The sequence below is a fragment of the Erinaceus europaeus genome, chromosome 14 (genome assembly GCF_950295315.1).
Source record: "Erinaceus europaeus chromosome 14, mEriEur2.1, whole genome shotgun sequence".
Taxonomy (NCBI): domain Eukaryota; kingdom Metazoa; phylum Chordata; class Mammalia; order Eulipotyphla; family Erinaceidae; genus Erinaceus; species Erinaceus europaeus.
Window position 1 is genome coordinate 98,294,083 of NC_080175.1, and position 25,121 is coordinate 98,319,203.

Sequence of the window (25,121 nt, forward strand, 5' to 3'; positions counted from 1 at the left end):
ACCAATGTGTCCTGGAGCTCTGCTTCCCCAGAGCCCCACCCCACTAGGGAAAGAGAGAGAGAGGCTGGGAGTGTGGATCCACCTGCCAACGCCCATGTTCAGCGGGGAAGCAATGACAGAAGCCAGACCTTCCACCTTCTGCATCCCACAATGACCCTGGGTCCATGCTCCCAGAGGGATAGAGAATAGGAAAGCTGTCAAGGAAGGGGATGGGATACAGAGTTCTGGTGGTGGGAATTGTTTGGAGTTGTACCCCTCTTATCCTATAGTCTTGTCAATATCTCCATTTTGTAAATAAAAAAACTAAAAAAAAAAAAGGAATTTTGTTTTCTAAAATACAATATTGACAAAATTTTTATATTTTTAGAATTATTGTTATTGTGTGACTCAGTTGTCTAGCTCTGTTTCCATAGCTGTACTTCATTCCTTCAACATACTGTAAAGTCTTACACAAGCCAGCATCTGGAAAACTATTATAAGCTCTATAAGGAATGAGAAAAGGAAATATCTACTAATTAGCATAATTGGCCTTGTCACAGAACGAGCTTTGCATGCAAAAGTCTCATCCACCAGGTAACTGACACTTCAGGGGGCCAGGCGGTGGCTCACCTGTTTAAGCACACAAACTACAGTGCATAAGGATCCGGGTTCGAGCCCCCAGTCCCCATCTGCAGGGGGAAAGCTGTGCAAGTGGTGAAGCAGGGCTGAGGGGTCTCTCTGTCCCTCTCCCTCTCTACTTCCCCTCCCCCATCAATTTCACTGTCTCTATCCAATAATAAATAAATAAATAAAATTTAAAATGAATAAATTGACACTTCAAAGCTCTGTTCAAAAATCTCTAGATTTTTTTCTTTACAAGTTCTTTGGGTACATTTCCCATCTCCCAAGTCCCTGCAGATAAAAGTTTTACCAAATACACCATTGTGACATAATCCGGGGACCATGTGTCTAGCCTTTCCTGCGTTGCTTCACTGATTTCAATGTCAATCTACAGCCTGAATCCTAAGTCAACATCATACACTTAGTGTTTTTTTTTAAACCACACCCCACTTCCAGGCACCAATTTTTGTATAATTTATTTTCTTCGTTAAATAAAATGTTTTTTTAATTCATAAATACTTGCTATTGCTCAAAATTCTGAACTGTGCCTGTATGGATTTCCTGTGTGCTTACGGACTGCTGTGACGCGTTTTCAGGCATCCCAGCTTGTATGTGAGAAGCCTTGGGCTTAATGTCAGTCTGAGAGATGCGCGTGGTTTTGTCACAGCCTATACGAAGAACATTAACATGGATTCCTTTTGCCACTAGCGTGCTACCAAGAGCAGCAACAGAGAACAAGTTTCAGCATGCATTGTTTTTCCAATCCCGGCTCACATCAACTGGGATTATATTTCTTTGCCCAAAACAAGTCAGATAAATGAACAAGCAAGACCATATTCAAGAACTGGGGAAAAAAATGATTCCGATTTTTGATGGAAAGAGCAACAAAGTCCCATTGCAAAAAAAACAAAGCATATACTAGGGTAAAAGATTTTCTGGTCATTTTTACAATCTATCACAGCCAGTGTATTTTTATAAGACCTGTATATGCATTTTCTTTTGTGAAAAAATATAATAATCACTGTGATTGAGCTTGTTAAGCTTCCTGTCACGATTATGGGAGAGACAGATTACAATTACGTATATTTAGTGTTGTAAGGATGTGAGTCTATGCGTGACACCAAACTGAACACTAACTAGACACGAGTGTTTTTTACAAGATGTCTTGTGAACTGGGGACATTACTGCAAGTCATGTGGACTTACTTACTCCAGCCATCAGATCATGGAATGACTGCAGAAAGTTATCTGCCTGCATTTGACATTAGTTTTGATTATGCTTCTCTGTAGAACCAACTTAACTGTCATTTCCAAGATTCTTAATTGACTTTAAGACCTTGGGCTAGCATTCAAGTAAGCTAATGAGTGAGTAATCCCTCTAATTAAAATGGAAAGTTTGATGATTTGTATGCAACATCTGATATTATGCTAATAAATTAATTTTAAAACTAAAGTCAACAGCCTGAATCTGCCATATATCCATATGTTCAATATTTTCATATAAGTTTATATTTACACTAATCCAAAATCAATACATAAATAAAGCCTTGGTAAGATAAAGAGTAGAGGCCTAGGTAATACTTTTAAATTTTGAAATATTTACTCATTACCTTAATAAATAAAAAAAGAGAAAGGATCTCGGGCTGGGGTGGAGGGAGTGTTGAGCATATCAAAGCTCAGGATTTATGCTTAAAGACCCAGGCTTAATCCTAGACACTGCCAGGTGCCAGCAATGAGCTATGCTCTGCTCTGCCCATCTGTTTATCTCTCACACAAAAATAACTAAATATGGGGGCTTTGTGGTAGCGCAATGGTTAGCGCTCATGGCACGAAGCGCAAGGACTAGAGTAAGGATCCTGGTTCGAGCCCCCGGCTCCTCAGCTGCAGGGGAGTCGCTTCCCAGGCGGTGAAGCAGGTCTGCAGGTGTCTGTCTTTCTCTCTCCCTCTCTTTCTCCCCCTCCCCTCTCAATCTCTCTGTCCTATCCAATTGCTATTGGATAACAACAACAATGATAAACAAGGGCAACAAAAGAAAAAAAATAACTAAATACATAAAAAAATCTCCTCAGCTGATGACTCTTCAAAAAATAAGTAAAGAATTACTCTCTGTTCTGCCAAAACAGCAGTTTCCTTACCTCCATAGAATTTTCTCACTTGAGACTCTGTTTTTCATCATGTTTATGAATTATTTTATAATGAATAATAAAAGTTCCTCATTTATAGTGAACCAAAGGTAATTTTTATGTTATCGTCTTCTATAATTTAGTATATTTCACCCTAATAATAATCGATAATAATTTATCAATGACTATGCTTATCTGTGACTCCATCAATGTCCTATCTCTCTCCTGCTGCCTCTCTGGATACTGCTTTTCTCAAACTCAGTTACAGAGTTTATAACTATAGAACCATTTAGCTGCCTTCTACACCTGCATTTTCTTGTGAAATAACATCTCCTCACTTTTTAAGAGGGTTAGCTAGAAATAACTAAGAAGAGTTATTGCTTTCCTGTTCTAATGTGATAATTAGAACAGCACTATTAGGTGAGAAAAAGCCAGTCTGTCAAACTAGAGGAAAGGCTATCAAATAAAAAAAAAAAAAACACCCATGTGTCCTGGAGCTCCACTTCCCCAGAGACCCACCCTACTAGGGAAAGAGAGAGGCAGACTGGGAGTATGGACCGACCAGTCAACGCCCATGTTCAGCAGGGAAGCAATTACAGAAGCCAGACCTTCTACCTTCTGCAACCCACAATGACCCTGGGTCCATGCTCCCAGAGGGATAGGGAATGGGTAAGCTATCAGGGGAGGGGGTGGGATATGGAGATTGGGTGGTGGGAATTGTGTGGAGCTGTACCCCTCCATCCTATGATTTTGTTCATTAATCCTTTCTTAAATTAAAAAAAAAAAAGACACCAAGTTCCTTTGGGTCAAGCATGTACTCATAAGATATTATTAATAGGAACACATTTCGACCATCATAGATGCATTCAGAATCATTCTCAGATCCATATGCAAAGCCTGGCACAATTTTGCTAGAACAAACTGACTCTTTTAATAGCATATCCTACCCCTTCTTGGTTAAGGGCACATATTAAACATTTATTAGATGACTCACACTCTACTAGCTTTCAATTATTATCAGTATTCATATGTTATCATACCAGGGTAGGTAGTAACAAACTTATTTTTCTCAAAAGCATTTTAAAATAACGCCCTAATAAGCAACTCCATGTTTCCCTATTTTCGTATTTCTTCTGACTATCGTAGAATCAATAAATACTACTCAATCTCCTGGATAGTAAGCCACAAATATATCCGTATGTACCTCCCTCACAATGGCTTTTAATTCTTTTTTTTTTTTTACTTTTTTAAAAATATTTATTTTATTTATTTATTCCCTTTTGTTGCCCTTGTTTTTTTATTGTTGTAGTTATTATTGTTGTTGTCGTTGTTGGCTAGAACAGAGAGAAATGGAGAGAGGAGGGGAAGACAGATGGGGAGAGAAAGACAGACACCTGCAGACCTGCTTCACCATCTGTGAAGCGACTCCCCTGCAGGTGGGGAGCCGGGGTTGGAACTGGGATCCTTATGCAGGTCCTTGTGCTTTGCGCCACCTGCGCTTAACCCCCTGCGCTCCAGCCCGACTCCCTGGCTTTTAATTCATACAACACATATCATGGTTTTTGTTTGTTTGTTTTGGCAGGGGAGTGAAACATCTAGAAACATGATAGTCTCAACAAAGCACCCTGTAGACTTGCGTTAACTCTGGCATAAAGAAGAATAGTTATATGCTTAAAGGATTCTATGTTATTTTCTTACCTCCAGGTTTACCACTGGGACTCAGTATCAGCACTGCAAATCCACTGTTCCTGAAGGACACTTTTTCCAATTTATTGGGTAGGACAGAGAGAACTTGAGAGAGGATGGGAAGAGAAAGCAAGAAAGGCACCTGCAGACCTGCTTTGTCACTTGTGAAGCGACCCCCCTGTGGGTGGGGAACCAGGGGTTCAATTCTAAGTTCAAGTTGCTCTTGCCACCACAAACATAACCTCTCCGGTGACTGACTCAGAATTTGGCAAACACCTGGTTCAGAAATACATTATTTTCTTTAAGCAAGCTGCCATTTCAAGTTCTGGTGATAGAAGGAATCAAATTTCTATGTTTTCATTGAAAAATTCTAGTGACCATAAGGACAAAAATCCCTTTGCTCTGTATCTACACCTAGCCCTCATGTTAATGGAATTAATCTGCTCAAACTAGAATGACACTCTTTTCATTGTAAATTATTTTAACTGAAAACTCAGTTCAAAAAATACATTCTACAAAGAAATCTTAGTATAGGTTATAATTCTCTGCAGTAAAGAATAATTGTGTAGGATAATAATACATATTGGTAATTTGTTTGGAAGCTTCTCAGAAAAATGTTCTACAACATCCAAAGTACCTTTAGTTACCCTACACTTCATACTATAACATAGTTATTTGCAAGTTATTTGCATAATTATATAAACTACTTATTGTCAGAATAGAATTGAAATAAATTGAAATAAAATTTACAAGAGATATACTTAAAAGAAGAAATTAATTAGAGAAGGTCACACTTAAGGTCAGAGAAAAGCATGGACGTAGTCATGTCAAATCCTTTCAAGAAACTTGTTTATTCCATAACTTCTGAATTCCTGACACACCTGAAAATATCATGTCCTAACAAACCAGGAATATTGGCAAACTCAGAGTCTTGACAAAGGAGAACTTCCCTATTGTTACAAGATACTGTTGATGAAAGCTCATTAAAGGAATATAGGTTCCTGTATATGAACAGATCAGTGTAGTAAAATAATTTCTGCTACACAAATATAATAAAAATATATCACTGTGGTCTTAGGGAGACAATTTCATGTCCTTAATCTTAACCCTAGTTATGGGGAATATTGTAACAAGGACATCTAACAAGGCTGTCTTTTATTTTATTTTACTCTGAGCAAATTAATTCCATGAACATGAGGGCTAGATGTAGATGCATAGAGAGAAAAGGGATTTTATCCTTATGATCACTAGAATTTTATTTTATTTTATCCCTTTCTATTTTATTTGATAGAACAGAGAGAAACTGAGAGGCAGGGGGAGATAGAGAGGAAGAGAGGAAGACAGACACTTGCAGACCTGTTTCACTGCTTGTGCCCACCCCACCCCCCGGTATGTGGGGAGGGGCGGTAGCTGAAATCCAGGTTTATACCTATGTTAACTGTGCACTCAACCAAGTGTGCCACCACTTGGCCCCACAACAATGTCTTTAAGTACTTATCAATCCTTACTTCTTCTTACAATTCACAAAGCAAAGGAGTCCTGATAGAGATGTATAAAATTAATACTGCTCCCTTAAAAAAAATCTTTCGGTTAAATATGTAAAAACTACTGTTCTTTTCTTTCTATTCTCCTTATCATCACCTACGCTCATGCCCCTATAATTTGAGTATGTGTCTATTTTTTTCTACTGAACTTCTAGTATTTTAAGGGTAGGGATGTGTCTGGAACCTCACCTGAATATAGAATTTAATTATGTCTGTTGGATGTGTGACTGCTTGATTCAATATGTGTACTATATTATTGACTTCTCATCCTGAGAAGTGATAAACTTTATCATTCTATCATAACTTCTATCTTCTTACCTTATATTCTTCCTAACATGTCTTTTATCTATACTATACCATTTCTCTAACGTAGCATCTTCAAAAATCACCAAATAATCAAAAGGTAATATAGAACCAAAGATATACATGACCCTCACTTAATAAAAATAAATAGAACTCAGTATTAAGTAACCATGTCCCATGGAACATTTGATAAAAACATTAATTACATAATCATTTTAAAACTTTGAAATCCCAAAAACCACATTTCTTAAACAGGTGCAACTTTAAAATATGCTTATGAAGGAATTAACATGTTTTTTCAAGCTGATTTTCTGCTTAATGTAATCATCTTTCTATCTGTAGATACTAGACATTCCAGAACTCTACAGTAGCATAAAAAAAAACACCTGGGCACATGGTTCTTAGAGAAAATGTAGGTAAGTTAACATCCTTCTCCTTCCTCCTTAGTCCTTGTTTATAAGATCTGTATCTCTAACAAAGAGGAGAGAATTTCTGAGCTTCATAATGATGTTCACTTTGCTTTATCAAAGACAATACTGGCAACTTTCCAGAAACCTGGAGGCCATGGCTCATTTGCAAATGATGTACATATATTTGCATGAATTTTATTTTGATTAGTAGCCTCACTCATGATGGTACTTAGGATGAATGAAGCATTTTACATATATGAATAAATGAAGACAGTTTAGTAATCTTACTGCTCATGGCTGTTTTACTCTCCTCATCCATATCCTTCTTGTTATTCTTTCTCTTTAGGTCTAGAGGGGGAGTTTCTTTCTTTTATTTTTTAACATATTAATTCTGCATATATTAGGAGGATTGTGTTTTCTTGCTTTTGCATTTTGTGAACCATTTAACTGAACTTTATTATTATGATTACTCAAATCATAGTGACTTGGTAATTTTTGCGAAGTTTTTTATTGTAGCTGGTATATATTGGTATCTTTGGAGATTTGAGCTAGTGGATTATACAAAGTATGACAAAAGCAGTTCATTTTGAAGAAATGAGTCTTAAAGTAGTCCATGAACTGAAATGCAACTGAAGGGGTAAATATACAAAAGTAACCTTTAAACGTGTGTGTGTGTGTGTGTGTGTGTGTAAGAGAGAGAGAGAGACAGAGACAGAGAGAGGAGAGAAATGAGAAGTACTATTCTATTAGTAATTTTTTTCCTGAATTTTAGTACCTTTTATATAACTGTGTGTGTGCATGAGAGAGATAAAAATGAGAAGTACTATTCTATTAGTAATTTCATGTTTTTCCTGAACTGTAACACCTCCTTTAATATAAGTGTGTGTGTGTGTGTGTGTGTGTGTGTGTGTGTGTGTTTCGTGACTTGAGTGTGATAAACTGATGGAGAACGACACAAAAAGAGGTTCCTGAGTTGACAGAACTAAAGAATGTGAGTGATAACAGTTACAGTGGTAATATATCAAACTGAAAAGTGTCTCTGGATAAAAAGAAAAAATCTAAATTTACCAAAGCAACAATTGCCATCTCAACATGCATCACCTCAGACTGTATCCAGAGACTTCACGTGTGGAATGACAACCCTTCAGCTTCATTACTCGTGTGAGACCTTTCCTTTAATAGTACACTCTAATTTCATCTCAGGTAGTTCACTTTCTAACAAAGTCCCATAACCTAGATATACACCAGTTTCTGTGAGAGAGAGCTTATGTGCACATGTATCCATAAACTACTGCAAAATATATACCTGAAAGCAGGATTACACTAGAGTTTGCAGTGAGTACCTCCCTAACACTTCCTCTCCACTATTCCAAGCTTGGGATCCATGATTGCTCAACAAATTGTTTGGCTTCATATGTTAACTCTCTTTTCAATCACCAGGTTCCAGATGCCACCAGGATGCTGGCCAGGCTTCCCTGGATTGAAGACCCCACCAATGTGTCCTGGAGCTCAGCTTCCCCAGAGACACACCCTACTAGGGAAAGAGAGAGGCAGACTGGGAGTATGGACCGACCAGTCAACGCCCATGTTCAGCGGGGAAGCAATTACAGAAGCCAGACCTTCTACCTTCTGCAACCCTCAATGACCCTGGGTCCATGCTCCCAGAGGGATAGAGAATGGGAAAGCTACCATGGGAGGGGGTGGGTTATGGGGATTGGGTGATGGGAATTGTGTGGAGATGTACCCCTCCTACCTTATGCTTTTGTTCACTAATCCTTTCTTAAATAAAAAATTAAAAAAAAAAAAGAAAGAAAAACACTGCATAGGAAAAGATCTATAAATTGAACAAGGGATTAATACTCAAAATACACAAAGCGCTAATAAAACAAGACAGCCCACTTTTTTAAAAAGTCCCTTTCTCATTTGCATTCTTTTTCTGCCTTCTTCCATTCTCCTCTACTCTCACATACTCAAATCCTTCCTAGTTTTTGACTGTAGCCAGGTCTATTATAGACAATGATACATTTCTTTTTGTATTAGTTACAAATGAGAAGGGCTTAGTTTACCTAAAAGAAATAATATGTATTTGTTCTTATTCTGTTATGTTTGGAGTAGTAGAAAACTTGAAATTATTTCAACATAGCATTGATGTTTTCCATTGATAAGTCACAAAAATGTGGCTGGGTTTAAGGTAGTAATTCATAACTATAAAGAACTAAATTAACGTAGAAAAGTAATAAAATATCATTAGAATAATCTTTAAGGAGACCACTGAATACAAAATTGGGAATTGAATCAATTAACATTTAATCACAGAAGTAGAACCACATGGATTAAGGAATTTATTAAAGTTTACACATAAGCTGGTGCTCTATAGTAGAAGTGTCTAAAGTCACTGCTGGTTATTAAGACTAGCAGTTGGGAAGGGATAGCAGGAATAAACTGGGGCCTACGCGGAAGGCTGAGACCTGTGAAGATTGAACTAGAACTCAAATCTAATTTTCATAACCTCAATCTGGAATGAATGACTTCCAGAAGAACTTAGAGCTCATTGCCATAAAATAACTGTTGGTGTGCTCCTAAATTCGGCTTCTAAGACCCCTTCTGTTGCATTGCTTGATGTTGTAGTCTATTTTCATAATCACTGTTTTCATTGGTTTAATCCCCACTGGTTCTCAAGCCATTTTCCTTCTCCCCACCCCTTGTCCTACGTACATCCTCTTCCTGACACTTCCGCCTCAGGAGATATATAGGACACAATTGTGATTAGAAGAGATTAAATTGTTGAACTGCATCCCCGCTCATCAGCTCATCAATAAAGACTGAACTGCGTTCCCAGCTCAGCCATGAGTCCCTGGTCGTCTGTCTCCTGCCCATGAAGCTAGCCCGGCCCGGCAAATGGCACCCTGAACAGGGACTGGCATATGGCGCCCAACCAATGTGGGACCTAACCTGTCCATCCCCAAGATAAGTAAAGCCATTTGGCTACCTATCCACTATGGGCTGCCTTTCTACTTATGAAGAGGCTTCCCAAAGCTTCTACTCTGTCATCATGAGACAGTTTCTCTGTCTCAGGAACATTTTGCTTTGGGCCACACTTTGGTTCCCTGACCGGGAACTTTGGTTCCTTATGACCATGATCGTAGAGCTTGGGAGATGCATGGAGATTTCTCCTTGGACTTTCTGGAATCCCTCTCCCATGTTTCCTGAGGAAAAGGAAACATTTTGCTCCGGGACACACTTTGGTTTCTTATGACTGTGATCGTAGAGCTTGGAAGATGCACAGAGATTTCTCTTTGGACTTTCTGGACTTCCTCTTCCATGTTTCCCACGGAGAAGGACTACTCTAACTTGAAGAGCATTCTCCAGTACCCCAGAAGTCCCCCAAAATGGAGACACGTGGTTAGTTCTACCCTCCTGATTCAATTCTTTCTTCGATGGGAAGATGTTTTTAAAAATGGGTGCCTGCAGCAATCCAGCAGGAACTGTCAGAAGCGCCCTAAATGGAATTTCGAGGAGCTTTTTGGACTAGGACACCCTCTGGGGACTCATGATGCTACATGGTGAGATCTGGATAATCTGTTTCAAGGTGAAAGAAGCAAAAACTGCCTTCTACTTTTCTCTCGATTCCCCCCCTCGTTGTTCTCTCTGAATATCTTAAGTTTGCTGTCTGCTTTCAATTGCATTTCATAAGAGAGTGACTTGAATAACTGAATTTTTGTATGACCCATTTTGCTGTGAGTATTCTGAAATTTAATTGACTTAAAAAAATGCTGGACACATCCATGATTTCTAGAGATGTCCAAAAACAGTCCAAAAAATGTTTTTTTCCTCTTTTGATTTTTTTTTTTTTACGTCTTGGTATAAATCTGAATCTTTAATCCTGAAAACTGTATGAGTATGGGTGGGGTAGAAAAAAAATGGTTATGCTAATGATTCTCATGCCTGAGGCTTCTAACCATGGTTCTTCTGTTTACCTTTCCACATATTATTGAGTTTAAACTGTTTCAACAACCTTAAAATCATACTAGAAAGGACTTCCAATTATAATGGAGTTATCAATTATAGTAAACTTCTAATCTGTTACAAGTTTTGCTTCACAAATAAGTGAATTACAGCTGTTGTCTTCACATGAAAAAGCATATGCTCAAATGGAACCCCCGGAAATCCATTTGGACCCTGTTCTCTGACATCGCCCACAAGATGGCATGACTACAACGCACCCCCCCGAAACCAATGACATGACCTGGCACGACCTGAAGAAACAGATTCACAGACTCCAAAGCTCACTCTCTACAGAAAAGTGGAATTCTGGTGGCTGACCTTCCCCACTGAGACAGATGTGCAGCATTTCATCCCCTGGCATTTCTTCTGTGGTCATCTGCTTTGGACTGACATTTCTATTGGACTTACTGGCACACCTCTTGGACACTTTACACACCTTTACAGCAGTTTCCCTTTATGCTGCTGGGTGTCTCAAAGACTGACTGCAGCAGTCCGTGGACTTTGCTGCCAGCAGCCTTGGGACTCTATAGGCCACGTTCCCTCACCTGCAGGCTCTGTTCCCAGAGTCAGGAACCCCCCCACTCCTTCTTAGGTCCTACCCACAGAGGCAGGAAATGCTCTCTGAGGCATGAAGCACCCCCAGAGGCAAGAGATGCCCACAGAGGCAGGAAACGCCCTTTCGTCTGCTAGGCCTTGCCCTTTGAGGCAGGAAATGCCCCCCTCAGACCTCCCCTTGGCATCACACTGGTTCTTGCTGCTCTCTTAATTGTTCCTCCATGTCTTGTGCCAGTTCTTTTGAAAATGCCTGTACAATATAGGTTTCTGTTCACCCCACACTCCTGATACTATGGTCATTAATTAAAAATAAAGGGGGAAATGTTGGTGTGCTTCTAAATTCGGCTTCTAAGACCCCTTCTGCTGCATTGCTTGACGTTGTAGTCTATTTTCATAATCACTGTTTTCATTGGTTTAATCCCCACTGGTTTGCACGCTATTTTCCTTCTCCCCACCCCCTGTCCTACGTATTTCCTCTTCCTGACACTTCAGCCTCAGGACATACATAGGACAGAATTGTGATTAGAAGAGATTAGATTGTTGAACTGCATCCCCGCTCATTAATAAAGACTGAACTGCATTCCTAGCTCAGCGGTGAGTCCTTGGTCATCTGTCTCCTGCCCGTGAAGCTAGCCCAGCAAATAACAAATATACTTGCTCCAGAACTTGGAATTACTGAAGTAAAACAATGTAGACCTGTGAACCCAGATGTTTCTCGGGGTCAGCAAAATAAGCCAGTGGACTTACAGCAACGTGAGAACACTATAGTGCTGTCTGATACCCTGCACTGATGTTTAGAAAGGACAGCCCAGCTAAATTGCTTCCTCTTCCAAAGCTCATATGAATTTCTCTTGGAGTTTATCCTCACTTGGGACAACACCCAAACATCTAGGGAAATGTAGCCTCAGCTAAAACTAAATCAGCTTAAATAAAGCATCACAACTAACCTCTTGTTCACTTTTCATACATAGATATTCAACAACCAAGACAATACATAAACACATAAACATCATATTTCTCATAAATTTACTGTAATTTTCATTGCATAATTAAAGTCAGATATTTCTCTCTCACACACACACACACACCTTAACAAAAAATACAAGTCTCCTTATTCATTGTTGGGTAATATTGATTCTTCTAGTTGTTATTCTCATGTCTTTTGACAGTCTATAACAGAAACACTGAATTTTGGGGAAAATTTATTCATATATTAAATGATTTTGCATAATTTCAAGGGTCTTAACACTTTGCTTTTGGCTGTCTTTTCAAAAATATATATAAGATACAGATATATACATTCTAGGATATTAAAGATGAAAGTGCCCCTTTTCCTATAAGCAAACTGCATAGTAGATTAAGAAAGATGTTTCAGGGCAAACCTGGTGTGGCCCTGGGTAAGTGCACACATCACAGTGAGCAAGAACCTAAGTGCAAGTAGCCCTGGTCCCCACCTGCAGGGGGGAGGCTTCATGAGTGGTGAAGCAGGGCTGCAGGGCTCTCTCTGTCTCTTTCCCTCTCTATCTCTGCTTCCCTCTCAATTTCTGTCTCTATCCAATCCAATAATAAAGAAATAAATCATTTTTTTCAGTAAGAAAGATCACTTTTCTATCCAGTGAGAATATGATCAGATGAACCAAAAGCTCCTTCTAGAAGCTCTGTGATTCCTATGACCAGTGTTCCTTCCAAATGACTGCAGTGTAATTAACAGGTAACACTGAACTCTCATCACATGACTGCAAGGACATCTTTGACTCATGCCTGTCCATTTGTCTAACCCAAGTATCTTCTATGCTCAGATAGTTTGTTTATTTATTTATTTACTTATGTATTATCAGAGCAATGCTCGACTATGGTTTATGGATGTACGGGGAATTGAACCTGGGACTATGGAGCCTCAAGCATTAGTCTGTGTGTATAACCATTATGCTATCTACCCTGCCTTCTTCAGGTAGTATCTATAAGGTTGTTCAACTTATAACATGCAAGTACTGCAAAATTTGAGATCCTGAACACTGAGACATCAAGTTATAAAGAAGTCATCTATGTTAGATAATAGAGAAATAAAAAAGCAGGGGAGTGATCAATACATACAGGAAAATATTCATATGGAAATAGGGAATAAAGAGCTATAATTAATACAATCATCTCTGAATTGGTTTCATAATTACATTTCCTACAAAGTATTGTCTTCCATAACCAATGCCATGTCTCCTTTGCCTTCAGAAAACACTTGAGTCAATTATATACTCCCTTGTCTCCGAGTGTGAGAAAAATCTTCATTCCTTAAAGGACTGGACCGTTAGTCAACTTGCCTATTTCAATTGTCATTTTTTATTGATTTAAATCACAGGGAGTGGAAGTACTAAGATACCCTCAAGAACATTGCCTGCCCCTTCAGACATCGTCTTCCCTAGTCCCATATGTAATAGCAACTCAATCTACCTTTGATAGCTAGCATCAATCACCCACCAATAAAAGAACCTTCTCCCTGGCCTGTTGATTCACTGGCATGAGGTGACAGAAGCCAATATATCGTTTCAACCTGCAGCTTAATGGAGTCATTGCCTTGGCCCCTAATGGGAGTCTTCCCTCCTGAGGAATAGGACAAGCAAAACCACAGTTGTCGGGAAAGAAAGCAAACACTTCACTGGTAGACATCTAGGTGTCGCAGTGACAATGAATCATTCCAAACTTAGCCGATGGTTTTTGTCAGAGTTTCCTTTCTATAAATAAAAATTTAAAACAACTTATTTCAATATTTGATCATGACACAACTCCTGTGATGTTCCTTCTTTACTTTTTCCTAGGTATCACATATTTATTTGTTTTTAACAGAGCAAAGCACAGTTCTGGCACATGAACATGCTGGGGTTGAACCTGGAACCTCCAAACTTCAGGTATGAAAACCTGTTGCTTGCATTGTCGTGTTATCTCCCAGGACCAGTACTGTGTGTTTTTAAAATTTTTTATTTTATTTTATTTATTTATTTATTTATTTATTTATTTATTGGATAGAGACAGCCAGAAGTTGAGAGGGAAGGGGGAGACAGAGAGGGAGACAGACAGAGAGACACATGCAGCCCTGCTTCACCACCCGCAAAGCTTCCCTCCCTGCAGGTGGGGACAGGGGCTAGAACTCAGGTCCTTGCACGTTGTAATATGAGCTCAACCAGGTGCGCCACCAGCCGGTCCCAGTATTGACTCTATATGAACTAGAAGTTGTTTTCTTTCATCTCACATCCTCTGACTTCAGTTTCTTGACTCTCCATCCTAAAGAAAACTGTCCTTCATCATTGCAATATTTCTATGGGTATAATTTATGAATGTCAGCTTTACAGCTATCATCTTTATATATGTGTGTGTGTGTATTCTACTTTCTCATCTGAAAAAAACAACTGAGAATGGATACAGTATCTCCATTCCTAAGTTCATTATGGTTGACTAACAGTGAGTAGTGTTAAGTGTACATATAAAGAATGCAGAATGGACTTGGTAGAAAGAGTTCAGATGTGGATTACTATCATCCTATCATCATTCTAATTTTATAATCATTATTTTACTCTGGTAGGCAATTTAATTTTAAATTATGGTTATTTACCTTTTTACTCACACATTCCTTGTGTCTTTCTTTTTTCTTAGCAATAAGTCCTTATTTAAAAAGATTATGTATGAAACTTTTGTAAAATGAAGAGTACAAAGCATGGAATCCTAAAGCTTCTCACCCATCTTTGTTGGTAGTGGATAGTAACCTGTCACATAAGGGAAGAATGCCCCCAAGTGAAGGCAGTTCTCAGCAGAATATATTATGTCATATGCGCTGCATCTTGCCTGCATGTCTATTCTAGCAAAAGGTCAAATACACACAGTCAACAGAAAAGCTAGAATAATGCATACCGTGTCTATTCTGCAGAAAAATTTATCCAGACCCCAGCTTCCAGATAACATAAAGAACAACAACAAAAAAAATCCTTCTAAGAATAACGCCAGGAATTTTTCTTTCTTTCTAATTTTCATTAGATAGGACAGAGAGGGATGGAGAGATAGAATGACATTAAGATAGACACTTGCAGACCTGCTTCACCCCTCATGAAGTGGACCCCCTGAAGATGGGTGTGGGGAGTCTGGAACCCTGGTTCTCGTGCACGGTAATATGTGCACTTAAGCCAGTGCACCACCACCTGCCCCGCGATAAAATTTTCATTATTAGAACAAAATTAAGAATCATGTTGTTAGTCCATAGGATGTTTGGAGAAATTGCAGGGGTGAACAAATCTCAAGTACAAGGGGGGGGGAATGTTTGGATTATGGTAAATAGATACTTATACTATAAAAACTCTATGCCCTTTAGTTAAGTTAATTTCACTTAGCTTTAAGTTAAACTCTTTTCAAATTAACAGAAAACAAAGAGAAAAACATTTATTGTTACTTCTTTGAATGTTTTTATATCTAGTTATTTCCCATTAAACCTGTGATCACTCTGAACAGTAAAGAACACATCTGATATGATGTTCTGTTTGCTCTCTTCCCTTTACATGAAAAGTTCCGTGATTGTACTCTGTTGTGATATGAATCATAGTCTGAAATTTCAGGACAAACAGCTTATCTTGCAATAGCATTCAGAGCCTCCCCCAAATATTGCATACAGTACAGCTAAAACATATGTAATGAGAAGAATTTTCAGATTTCTGAGTGAGAAAAATTCAATTGTATGTGTCGAACATTTGTTAGAATAACAGGCCGTATTTATAACTGATGGGTACTGAGAAAAGAAGAAAGTACAAACAAATCTACCCTGCAATCTAACAGAGGTGGTTTCTCTTGTACTTGGCATAATTTGCTCTGTAAAGACCTCTTCCCAATAAATTTGACAAAAATGGCTGAAATGCTTTGTCTTCCGTAGTTTCTCTGTCTCTTGCTCTAGCATCTGATCTTAAAATCTTGTGACTTCCCTGGACAGACAACCTCACCAATGTGTCCCAAAACCCGACCTCCCCAGAGCCCTGCCCCTCTATGGAAAGACAGACACAGGCTGGGGGTGTGGATGCACCTGCCAACACCCATGTCCAGCGGAGAAGCAATGGCAAAAGCCAGAACTCCCACCTTCTGCTCCCCATAAATAATTTTTGTCCATACTCCCAGAGAGATAAAGAATAGGGAAGCTTCCAATGAAGGGGATAGGATACAGAACTCTGGTGGCGGGAATTGTGTGGAACTGTACCTCTCTTATCCTATATTATTGTTGAACATTATTAAATCATTTTTTTTTAAATGGTTTCAATTGGGATCTGGACAGTGACACACAGGTTAAAGGCAGAGTTTACCATGCATGAGGACCTGGATTCAAGCGCCCATCTGCAGGAGGGAAGCTCCAAAAGTGGTAAAGCAAGTCTGTAGGTCAGCGCTTCTCTCTCTCCTCTCCCTCTCCCTCTCCCTCTCCCTCTCCCTCTCCCTCTCCCTCTCTCTCTCTCTCTCAAATTCTATCTGTATTATCAAATTAAAAAGAGAGGGAGAGTTAGTTCTGGCTTCTATAAATGCTTCTCCACTGGACATGGATGTCGGCAGGTGAATCCACACTCCCAGTATATCTTTTCCTAGTGGGGCAGGGCTCTGGGAGGTGAGGTTCTGGGACACAGTGGTGAGGCCATCTGCCCAGGGAAGTCAGGATGGAATCTAGTAGCATCTGCAACTTGGTGTCTGAAAAGGGGTAAGATACAAAGCAGAACAAAATGTTTAATAATCAGGAACCTAGGGAAAGAGAGAGGCAGACTGGGAGTATGGACCGACCAGTCAACGCCCATGTTCAGCGAGGAAGCAATTACAGAAGCCAGACCTTCTACCTTCTGCAACCCACAATGACCCTGGGTCCATGCTCCCAGAGGGATAGAGAATGGGAAAGCTACTGGGGAGGGGGTGGGATATGGAGATTGGGTGGTGGGAATTGTGTGGAATTGTACCCCTCCTACCCTATGGTTTTGTTAATTAATCCTTTCTTAAATAAAAAAATAAAAAATAATAATCAGGAACCAAATGGCAGGAATAGAGCAGATGGAATTAGGAATTGCAGGGTGAAAAGAAGCTAAGAAGTCTATTTTAGGTATGTTTCTCGAGGCCCATGACATTAGTAATTTTTGTTTGAGCCTAATAGCTAACATGGAGGAAGAGAGGGAGAGGGAGAGGAAGAGAGGGAGAGGGAGAGGGAGAGAGGGAAGGGAGAGGGAGAGGGAGAGGGAGAGGGAGAGGGAGAGGGAGAGGGAGAGGGAGAGAGAGAGAGGAATGGTGGGGAGCTATGGATTCTTTGTGCCAGTCCCAGCAATAACCCTGGTGACAATAAATAAATAAATAAAATGGTTTCAATCATTTGTCCTACATGCTGCCTTCTTCTTCTAGCGTTTGCCCTTCTTCCGTAGCCAGTCAACAGCGTCAGGTTGAAAGCTGTCAGGAGCTGCTTGTTGCTGGCTTTGAAAGTAACTAGGATTCATGTGGATTCAGCCGGCTAGGAAGGATCGTCAGTTTCCCCAATGAACGGATATTCACGGGATGCACCATGAGAAGGTCGATCCAACTTTAAGCACACACTAAAAACTTCCTTGTGCATATTTTATTTAATCTGTGTATTAAAGTGAAAGTGTTGGTTTAAAAAGTCAAATTTATCTTATTGGGCCAATTCATTTATAAAGCTTTAACTTACTCATATTTCTAAAGATATTTTTGAGTGTATTCCATAAACCACGAAATATGCACATACCCACATTAACACAGTACATTTATTCATTTATTTTTCTACCCAAGCATTGCTCAGCTCTGGCTGTTGGTGGTGCTGGGGATTGAACCAGGGACTTCGGAGCCTCAGGCACGAGAGTCTGTTTGCACAGCAACTATGCTAGCTACCCTGCCCCATAGTACATTTATTGTCATGAGCTTCTGGGCTTTTTTCCTACATTTAGTGACACGCCTTTTCTCATTATTTGCCCATCTATCAAAATCCATCAAAGAGACTCATTATATTATACTTTAAGTCACTGAGCTCCAACTTAGGGATTAAAATAATATTGAAACAACTGTCAATTTCCACAACTGTAAACCCTTTAATTACCTTACTTAGACACAAGTCAATCCAGGCAAAAGTGATAATTAATTTGAAAAGTACCAGGAGAGGGACCTCATAACTTTTATATTATATATTATATTTATATAATACTATATAAAATGGTTAAATAAACAAGAAGAAATACTGGAGAAATGAACCAGGACAAGAGTCCAGCTAAAAGCCCCCCAAAGACTGAAGCACAAAATAATGATGTCAACATCCAAACACTAGTTAAGGAAATAATCACAGGAGTGAGTAAAGAGTTTTAAAGAATTGCCATCAGAAATGCAGAAACAACAAATGAGACTCTAAAAGAAAACACTAATTATCTCAAGGTTATTAGAGAGCTGAAAGCTGAAATAGCTGAGCTAAGAGCACAACTAGCTGAACAAGCTAAAACAGTATTAGGACAGAGTAACAAAATAGATGACCTCCAGAGGCTGAAGACAGAATTAGCAAGATTGAGGATGAATTAGAGACAACTGAAAAAGAAGTAAGATATCTCCAAAAGAGATTAAGAGATACTGAAAACAACAAGAGAGTCCTATGGGATGACTTCAAAAGGAATAATATAAGCATTATTGGCTTACCAGAGGAAGAAAGAGAGGGAGAGGAAGAATAAAATAAGAGGCAGCATTACAAAAAGTCAGGCAATCCTATATGATCCAGTAAGGGGAATATCTAAACATAAATGTGTGTGTGTGTGTGTGTGTGTGTGTATATATATATATATATAGAGAGAGAGAGAGAGAGACATACACATATTTCTTTCAGAAAGATGTCATATATTTTATACAGTGTGCTAATTTTTTCAGAAAATATATAAATGCATTCTTGTAAATGTAAGAAATATCTCTGGAACAATAAAAACAGAAAATATGGTTGTATTTGACTTAGATAAATATTCAGGACACCATTGCTTACTTAAGAAGCCACTTGGTAACTTTTGACCTTTTGTGTATGTTATCATATTCATGTGTTTGGAATTTCAATTAAAAAAATACCTAAAAATCATAAAAATAAACCTAAGTAAAACATGTTAACCATCACAGAAGGATGAAATCAAACAGGGAGTGGAGGTTGGAAAGAGCTGTTGATTGCAACTGTCACCGAGGAGTCAGAGAGTGAAGCAGTCACAACCTGCTGCCTTGTTATCTGTCGCTGTGGCTGACTGGCGATTCTGTTTTCCCCGGGTAGAATTGTTCTCGCCCCTGCAGGACGCCCTGGGGCACACAAGTAGCAGATTTTTAGAAGGGCTAGCTGGTCGTGAATCTTTCTCAGTGACAAGACATAAAATACAGGCGAGACAAATCCTAACTCATGGGAGGTCATTATTATCACTGAGAGTCCCTAGAAATCATGTAACATTTGGGTTACTCATAATTGGAGTGTTAACTACTTTTATGTATTTTTAGAATAGAAATAACTCACAATGATAAAGAATGTCAAGTGTACGTGAAATATGAAATCCCTAACCACTCTACCTTATAGATAAGACAGAAGTTTATATTTTTATTTTCATGCGTTTTCTATGAATCCATAAAGTACATAGCTCACATACTGTTTTTAAATTTTTACAAAAGTATATGTTTACCTTTTTATTCATTTATTACTGTAAACCTGGGGTAATGCCTTTAAAGTATTATTAAAAATAAATACGACCAGTTTTCTAAAGGACTGCTTTTTAAAAAAAAATAAATTGAGATTGGAATTCTTTTTTTTAATTTTTGATTAGTGATTAAGTAATCATTTACAAGGTTGTAAAATAATGGGGGCATACTTCCATACAGTTTCTACCACCAGAGTTCCATGTCCCATCTCCTCCATTGAAAGCTACCCTGTTATTTTTCCTTCTGGGAGTATGGACCAGAATACTGGGAGTTCTGGCTTCTGTAATTGTTTCTCTGCTGGACATGGGTGTTGGCAGGTGGATCCACACCCCCAGCCTGTTTCTATCTTTCCCTAGTGGGGCAGGGCTCTGGGGAGGGGAGATTCTGGGACACAAAGTGAGCTTGTCTGCTCAGGGAAGTAAGGATGGAATTCTAGTAGCATCTGCAACTTGGTGGCTGAAAGGCAGTGAGATATAAAACAGGACAAATTGTTCAATAAGCAGAAACCTAAAGGTGGAAACAAAGCTGATGGAACGAGGCGTCTTCATGTGGGAAGCAGCTAGGAAGTCAATTTTAGGTTTGTGAGGTTGGAATTTTTAAGGATTATTCTATTCTCTACAATTATAATCATGAATTATTTCCTATTTTGGACATTATTTTGCTAGCTTTGATACTAGGTTTTCTAATTTTATATAAAAATAACTAGGAAGTTTTGTTATCGTTTGTGTGGGTGTGTATATTACAACTTAAAGAACTGCGATAAAATTTGAATATAATTTTCTCCAACACTGTCTGAGAACAGAACTAATAAATAAAGGTGACTAGGTTCTAATTACAGAATTTTATTGGGTAATATTAAATAGTCAGTTTAACCAAATGGACTATTGCATTAACTAATCTGCATTGCTGCTATTAGGTGTGAGTGTGAATATACTCCTAAAATGTTTATTATTTTCTCTTTTTATCATTTTTTATTGTATTTATTTATTTACTTATTGGATAGAGACAGCCCCAAATTTGAAATGGAATGTGAAGATAGATATGGAGAGAGACAGAGAGACACCTGCAACTCTGCTTCACCACTTGTGAAGCTTTCCCCCTGCAGGTGGGGACCAGGGGCTTGAACCCAGGTCCTTGAGTATTGTGACATGTGCTCTCAGCCAGGTGCGCCACCACCCAACCCTCCAATCTTTTCATTTTCTACAGTGCTGTGAAATCACTAATAAAAATACCTATTCACTATTTATTTCCTAAGTAGACCTTGATGGATTCAGTGTAAGTGATAAAAACGTGAATTTCTTCTCTATTATCAGTCACTATGAAATGCTCTTAAGAGAATAAGAAATGAGCAGAAAGCAAATGTGAACACAAAATAAAGAGGGCTGGTTAAACTGCAGACATGGGGTTAAAGAGAGAACAGAGAATGTACACCTTGTATTACTTTGTCATTCCAGTTTTTAAGCAAGCACTGATTCTTGCCCGTTGATAGCAAAACTTGGAAGCAAGAACATGGTCAAATAAGCACCACTACATTTCATTAAATGTGCAGTGAGTGATTACACAGAAAAGAATACACATCTTCACAGTCTTTGCTTAGCTCTTCCTACTCTTAGCCCTCAGGAAAAAGAGAGTTTTCTAAAGCACGTCTACATTAATGCTCGTGGCCTGGGCCCTACTGGAGAACGGCATATAATAGACAAGTAATCATTAAATGTCAAAGCAGCTATTTGCCACTGTGTTCAGTAGAATTATTAAAACATATAAAATCTTTAAATGTGAAACAAGAATGCTATTTAAATAAGAAGTGTCACTTTTCCTAATGTTCTTGTCAAACAACTACCCTAAAATAGTACAACATGCAATTCTAAAATGCCAAGTATTCATGAGAGACATTCAAAGCCTGCAATGCAATTTAACTTTTACCTGTGGTCACACTTGCCTGTGTGTTAGCTTTCGTTTTATTTTTTAATACATTAAGCAAAAACTGATAAAAAAATTTCTTACACAATATTGCTAAACATGAAGAACTAGAAATGCGATGCACACACAGCTGTCCATTGTATTTAGCTTGTACATAACTATCTTAAATTTATACTCAATGTTAGAAACATATGAAAATTTAAAATTAGAGACTGACTTCATTTGTATTGTTTCATTGAGGAGTTACTGGTTTATAGCATGGCTGTTGACATCTGAGCACATCCCTTCTCTTTAATTGCCACTAGAGCTACTGCTGGAGTTTGGTGCCCACATGGTGAATCCACCACTCCCAGCAGACATTTTTTTTTTCTTCTTTTGCTTCTATTTACTGAGTAGGACAGAGAGAAATTGAGAGGAAGGGGGGAATAGAAAGGAAGAGGGAAAGAGAAACATCTGCAGCTCTGCTTCACCATTTGTGAACCCAGGCAAGACAAAGGAATTAAACAAATACAGATCGGAAGAGAGGAAGTTAGTGTCCTTCTTTGCAGGTGATATGAGAGCTACAGAGACAGTTCAAAAGAATCCAGTAGAGAACTCCTGGCAATGGTTACACACAATATCCAAGTAGCAGGCTGCAAAATAAATAGACAAAAAGTACAAACACTACAGGAAGAAATCCAGAAATCAATCCCTTTCTCATTTTTTAATATTTCACTTACTTATTTTAATTTTAATTTTATTTATTTATTAAACAGAGTCTCTACAAAGAGAAACTGAGAGGGGAGGAGGGAGACAGGGAGAGAGATAGAGAGACATCTGCAGTTCTGCTTCACCACTTGTGAAGAAGTTTTCCCCCTGCAGGTGGGGACCAGGGGCTTGAACCGGAGTCCTTGAGCACTGTAACATGAGTGCTTAACCAGGTGCACCACTGCCTCATCCCCAGTATTTCACTTATTTACTTACTTATTGGATAGAGATAGAAAGAAATCAAGGGGCCAGGTGATGGCACACCTGGTTGAGCATGTTACAATGCACAAGGACCCAGGTTTGAGCCCCTTCATCCCCACTTGGAGAGAGAAAGCTTCATGAGTGGTGAATCAGTACTGCAGGTGCCCCTGTCTCCCTCTCTATGCCCCCTCCTTTCTCAATTTCTAGTTGTTTCCAATAAATAAAGATAATAAAGATTTCTTAAAGAGAGAGAAATCAAGAGAGAAAGGAGAGCGAGAAAGAGAAAGAGAGAGAGAGAACCCTTTGTAAAGCTTTCCCCCCGCAGTTGAGGACAAGGGACTTGAACACAGGTCCGTGTGCATAGTAACATGTGTGCCGAACCAGGAGTGTCACCAGAAATTATTTCAGTGCCAGAAATTAATGAATAAAGAAGAAGTTATTTCATAGTAAGTATGACATATGTAGACACCAAATGGCTAGTCATTAAAGTATTCCCATAAACGTGCTAAAAGGATCTAAAGCTTGACAGAGAAATAAATTAAAGAGAAAAGTGTTTTGATTTTGTAATTTTTTTTCAAAGACACAAAAAGGGAATCAACATTTTAAAACCACTATGAGAATTATCCATCTTCAGTTTGATTAAAAACATTTTCTTTTCTTTAAATTTCTTTATTGGGGAATTAATTCGACAGTAAATACAATAGTTTGTACATGCATAACATTTCCCAGTTTTCCATATAACAATACAATCCCCACTAGGTGGTTAAAAAACATTTTCTTATGGATTTTATGATACAAAATTTTACAGGAATTTTATGCCTAACACATTTTCATAATTTCCATTTTGCTCCAAAAATTAGATTCCTGATATTTATCATAAAAGGATGTTACTTTAAATGAGAAGACTGTACATCTTCTCTCACTATTTTTCAGTAAGAGGAAGACTTAATTAAGTCTGGAACTTAAAACTCTCCTGTCAACATTTCCAAATTCATTTCCCTGCAAATATGTCTGCCCAACATAAACCTTTGTTCTCAGTCAAGGCTGTTCACCCTTTTATCTGGGATTCTAATCATGTCACTACTTTTTCATGGATCTTCTCTTGAAGGGCTATGACAAACAAAGCCACTAGGTTATATCTCTTTTCTCAGTCAGAATCAATCACTACCCTGAAATTCTAACATATTTTTAAATTTTTATTAACTTTATTTACTGGATATAGACAGCCAAAAATTGAGAGGGTAGGGGGACGTAGAGAGGGAGAGTGAAAGAGAGACCCTGCAGCCCTGCTTCACCAGTCACAAAGCTTTCCCCCTGCAGGTGGGGACTAGGGACTCAAACCTGGGTCCTTGCACATGTGTGGGCAACCAGGTGAGCCACCACCTGGCCCCTCTAAAGTTCTATAAAACATTTAAATTTCAATGTTAGCATTGCTCATACACAGCCACTTTTATTCCTATTTGCTTCATTGGGTTGGTCTTCTAACAGAAAGGGCCTTTTGACCATAAGCTCCTGACTGCACACACTTGTTCTCAGCCCTCAGAAACCTTGGCTCTACTCTCTTTCAAAGCCACATAAAAATGAGATCATTCCCATATTAGGGAGCTACTCTCTTCCCTGATCCAGCTTTCTGGTCCTTTTCCCAGCCATGACATCATCTCCCCAGACAATAATTAGGATTCACCTGCATATCAGATTTCAGGCTCAAGCAAAAACAAAACAAAACAAAGACACTAGTTTAGCTACAGGCCCTTTGAAATATAACTAAAATATGCCTATGAGCTATCTACAAAATAGAAGACCCCCCCCCCCCCATGCTTCCTCTGCACTATTCCAGCCTTAAGGTCCATAATTGTCCAAAAGTTTGTTTGGCTTTGTATGTTAACTCTCTTTTCAGCCACCAGGTTCCAGATGCCAGCATGATGCCGACCAGACTTCCCTGGACAGACAACCCCACCCATGTGTCCTGGAGCTCTGCTTCCCCAGAGACCCACCCTACTAGGGAAAGAGAGAGACAGGCTGGGAGTATGGATCAACCTAATAACTAACTAAAGAAGTGTGCGAGACTGCTAGTCACAAATCACTGGGTGTGTAAGGTAGCTTGAGTCAAAATTAGACTTGTGTGGAGTCCTTTATAACTCAAGACCATATCGATACTAGTGTTTTTACAGGTCTGAGTAAGCAAATGAATTTGAGAAGGATAAAATGTTCTACATATTGTCACCAAAATTCGAAGAGACTCTTTGAACTAGGCTCCTTCTTCATGTTGTTGCTTGGAATAACTGTTCTCATTTAAAAAAAAAGAAACACTAAGTGGGTTTATGCCTT

The 25,121-nt window shown here is 38.8% G+C and overlaps 1 protein-coding gene across 1 annotated transcript in view; it reads right to left on the reverse strand.

Moving 5' to 3' along the window:
* Positions 1 to 1,122: 1,122 nt before the first annotated feature.
* LOC132532701 (basic proline-rich protein-like) overlaps positions 1,123 to 25,121 on the reverse strand; it is a gene marked incomplete at its 5' end in the record, with an annotated part of 82,303 nt that continues 58,304 nt past the window's right edge. The window contains one exon of the mRNA XM_060171011.1: positions 1,123 to 1,312. Within this exon, the coding sequence (XP_060026994.1) occupies positions 1,123 to 1,312 (190 nt within the window). The remainder of the gene's footprint in view (positions 1,313 to 25,121) is intronic.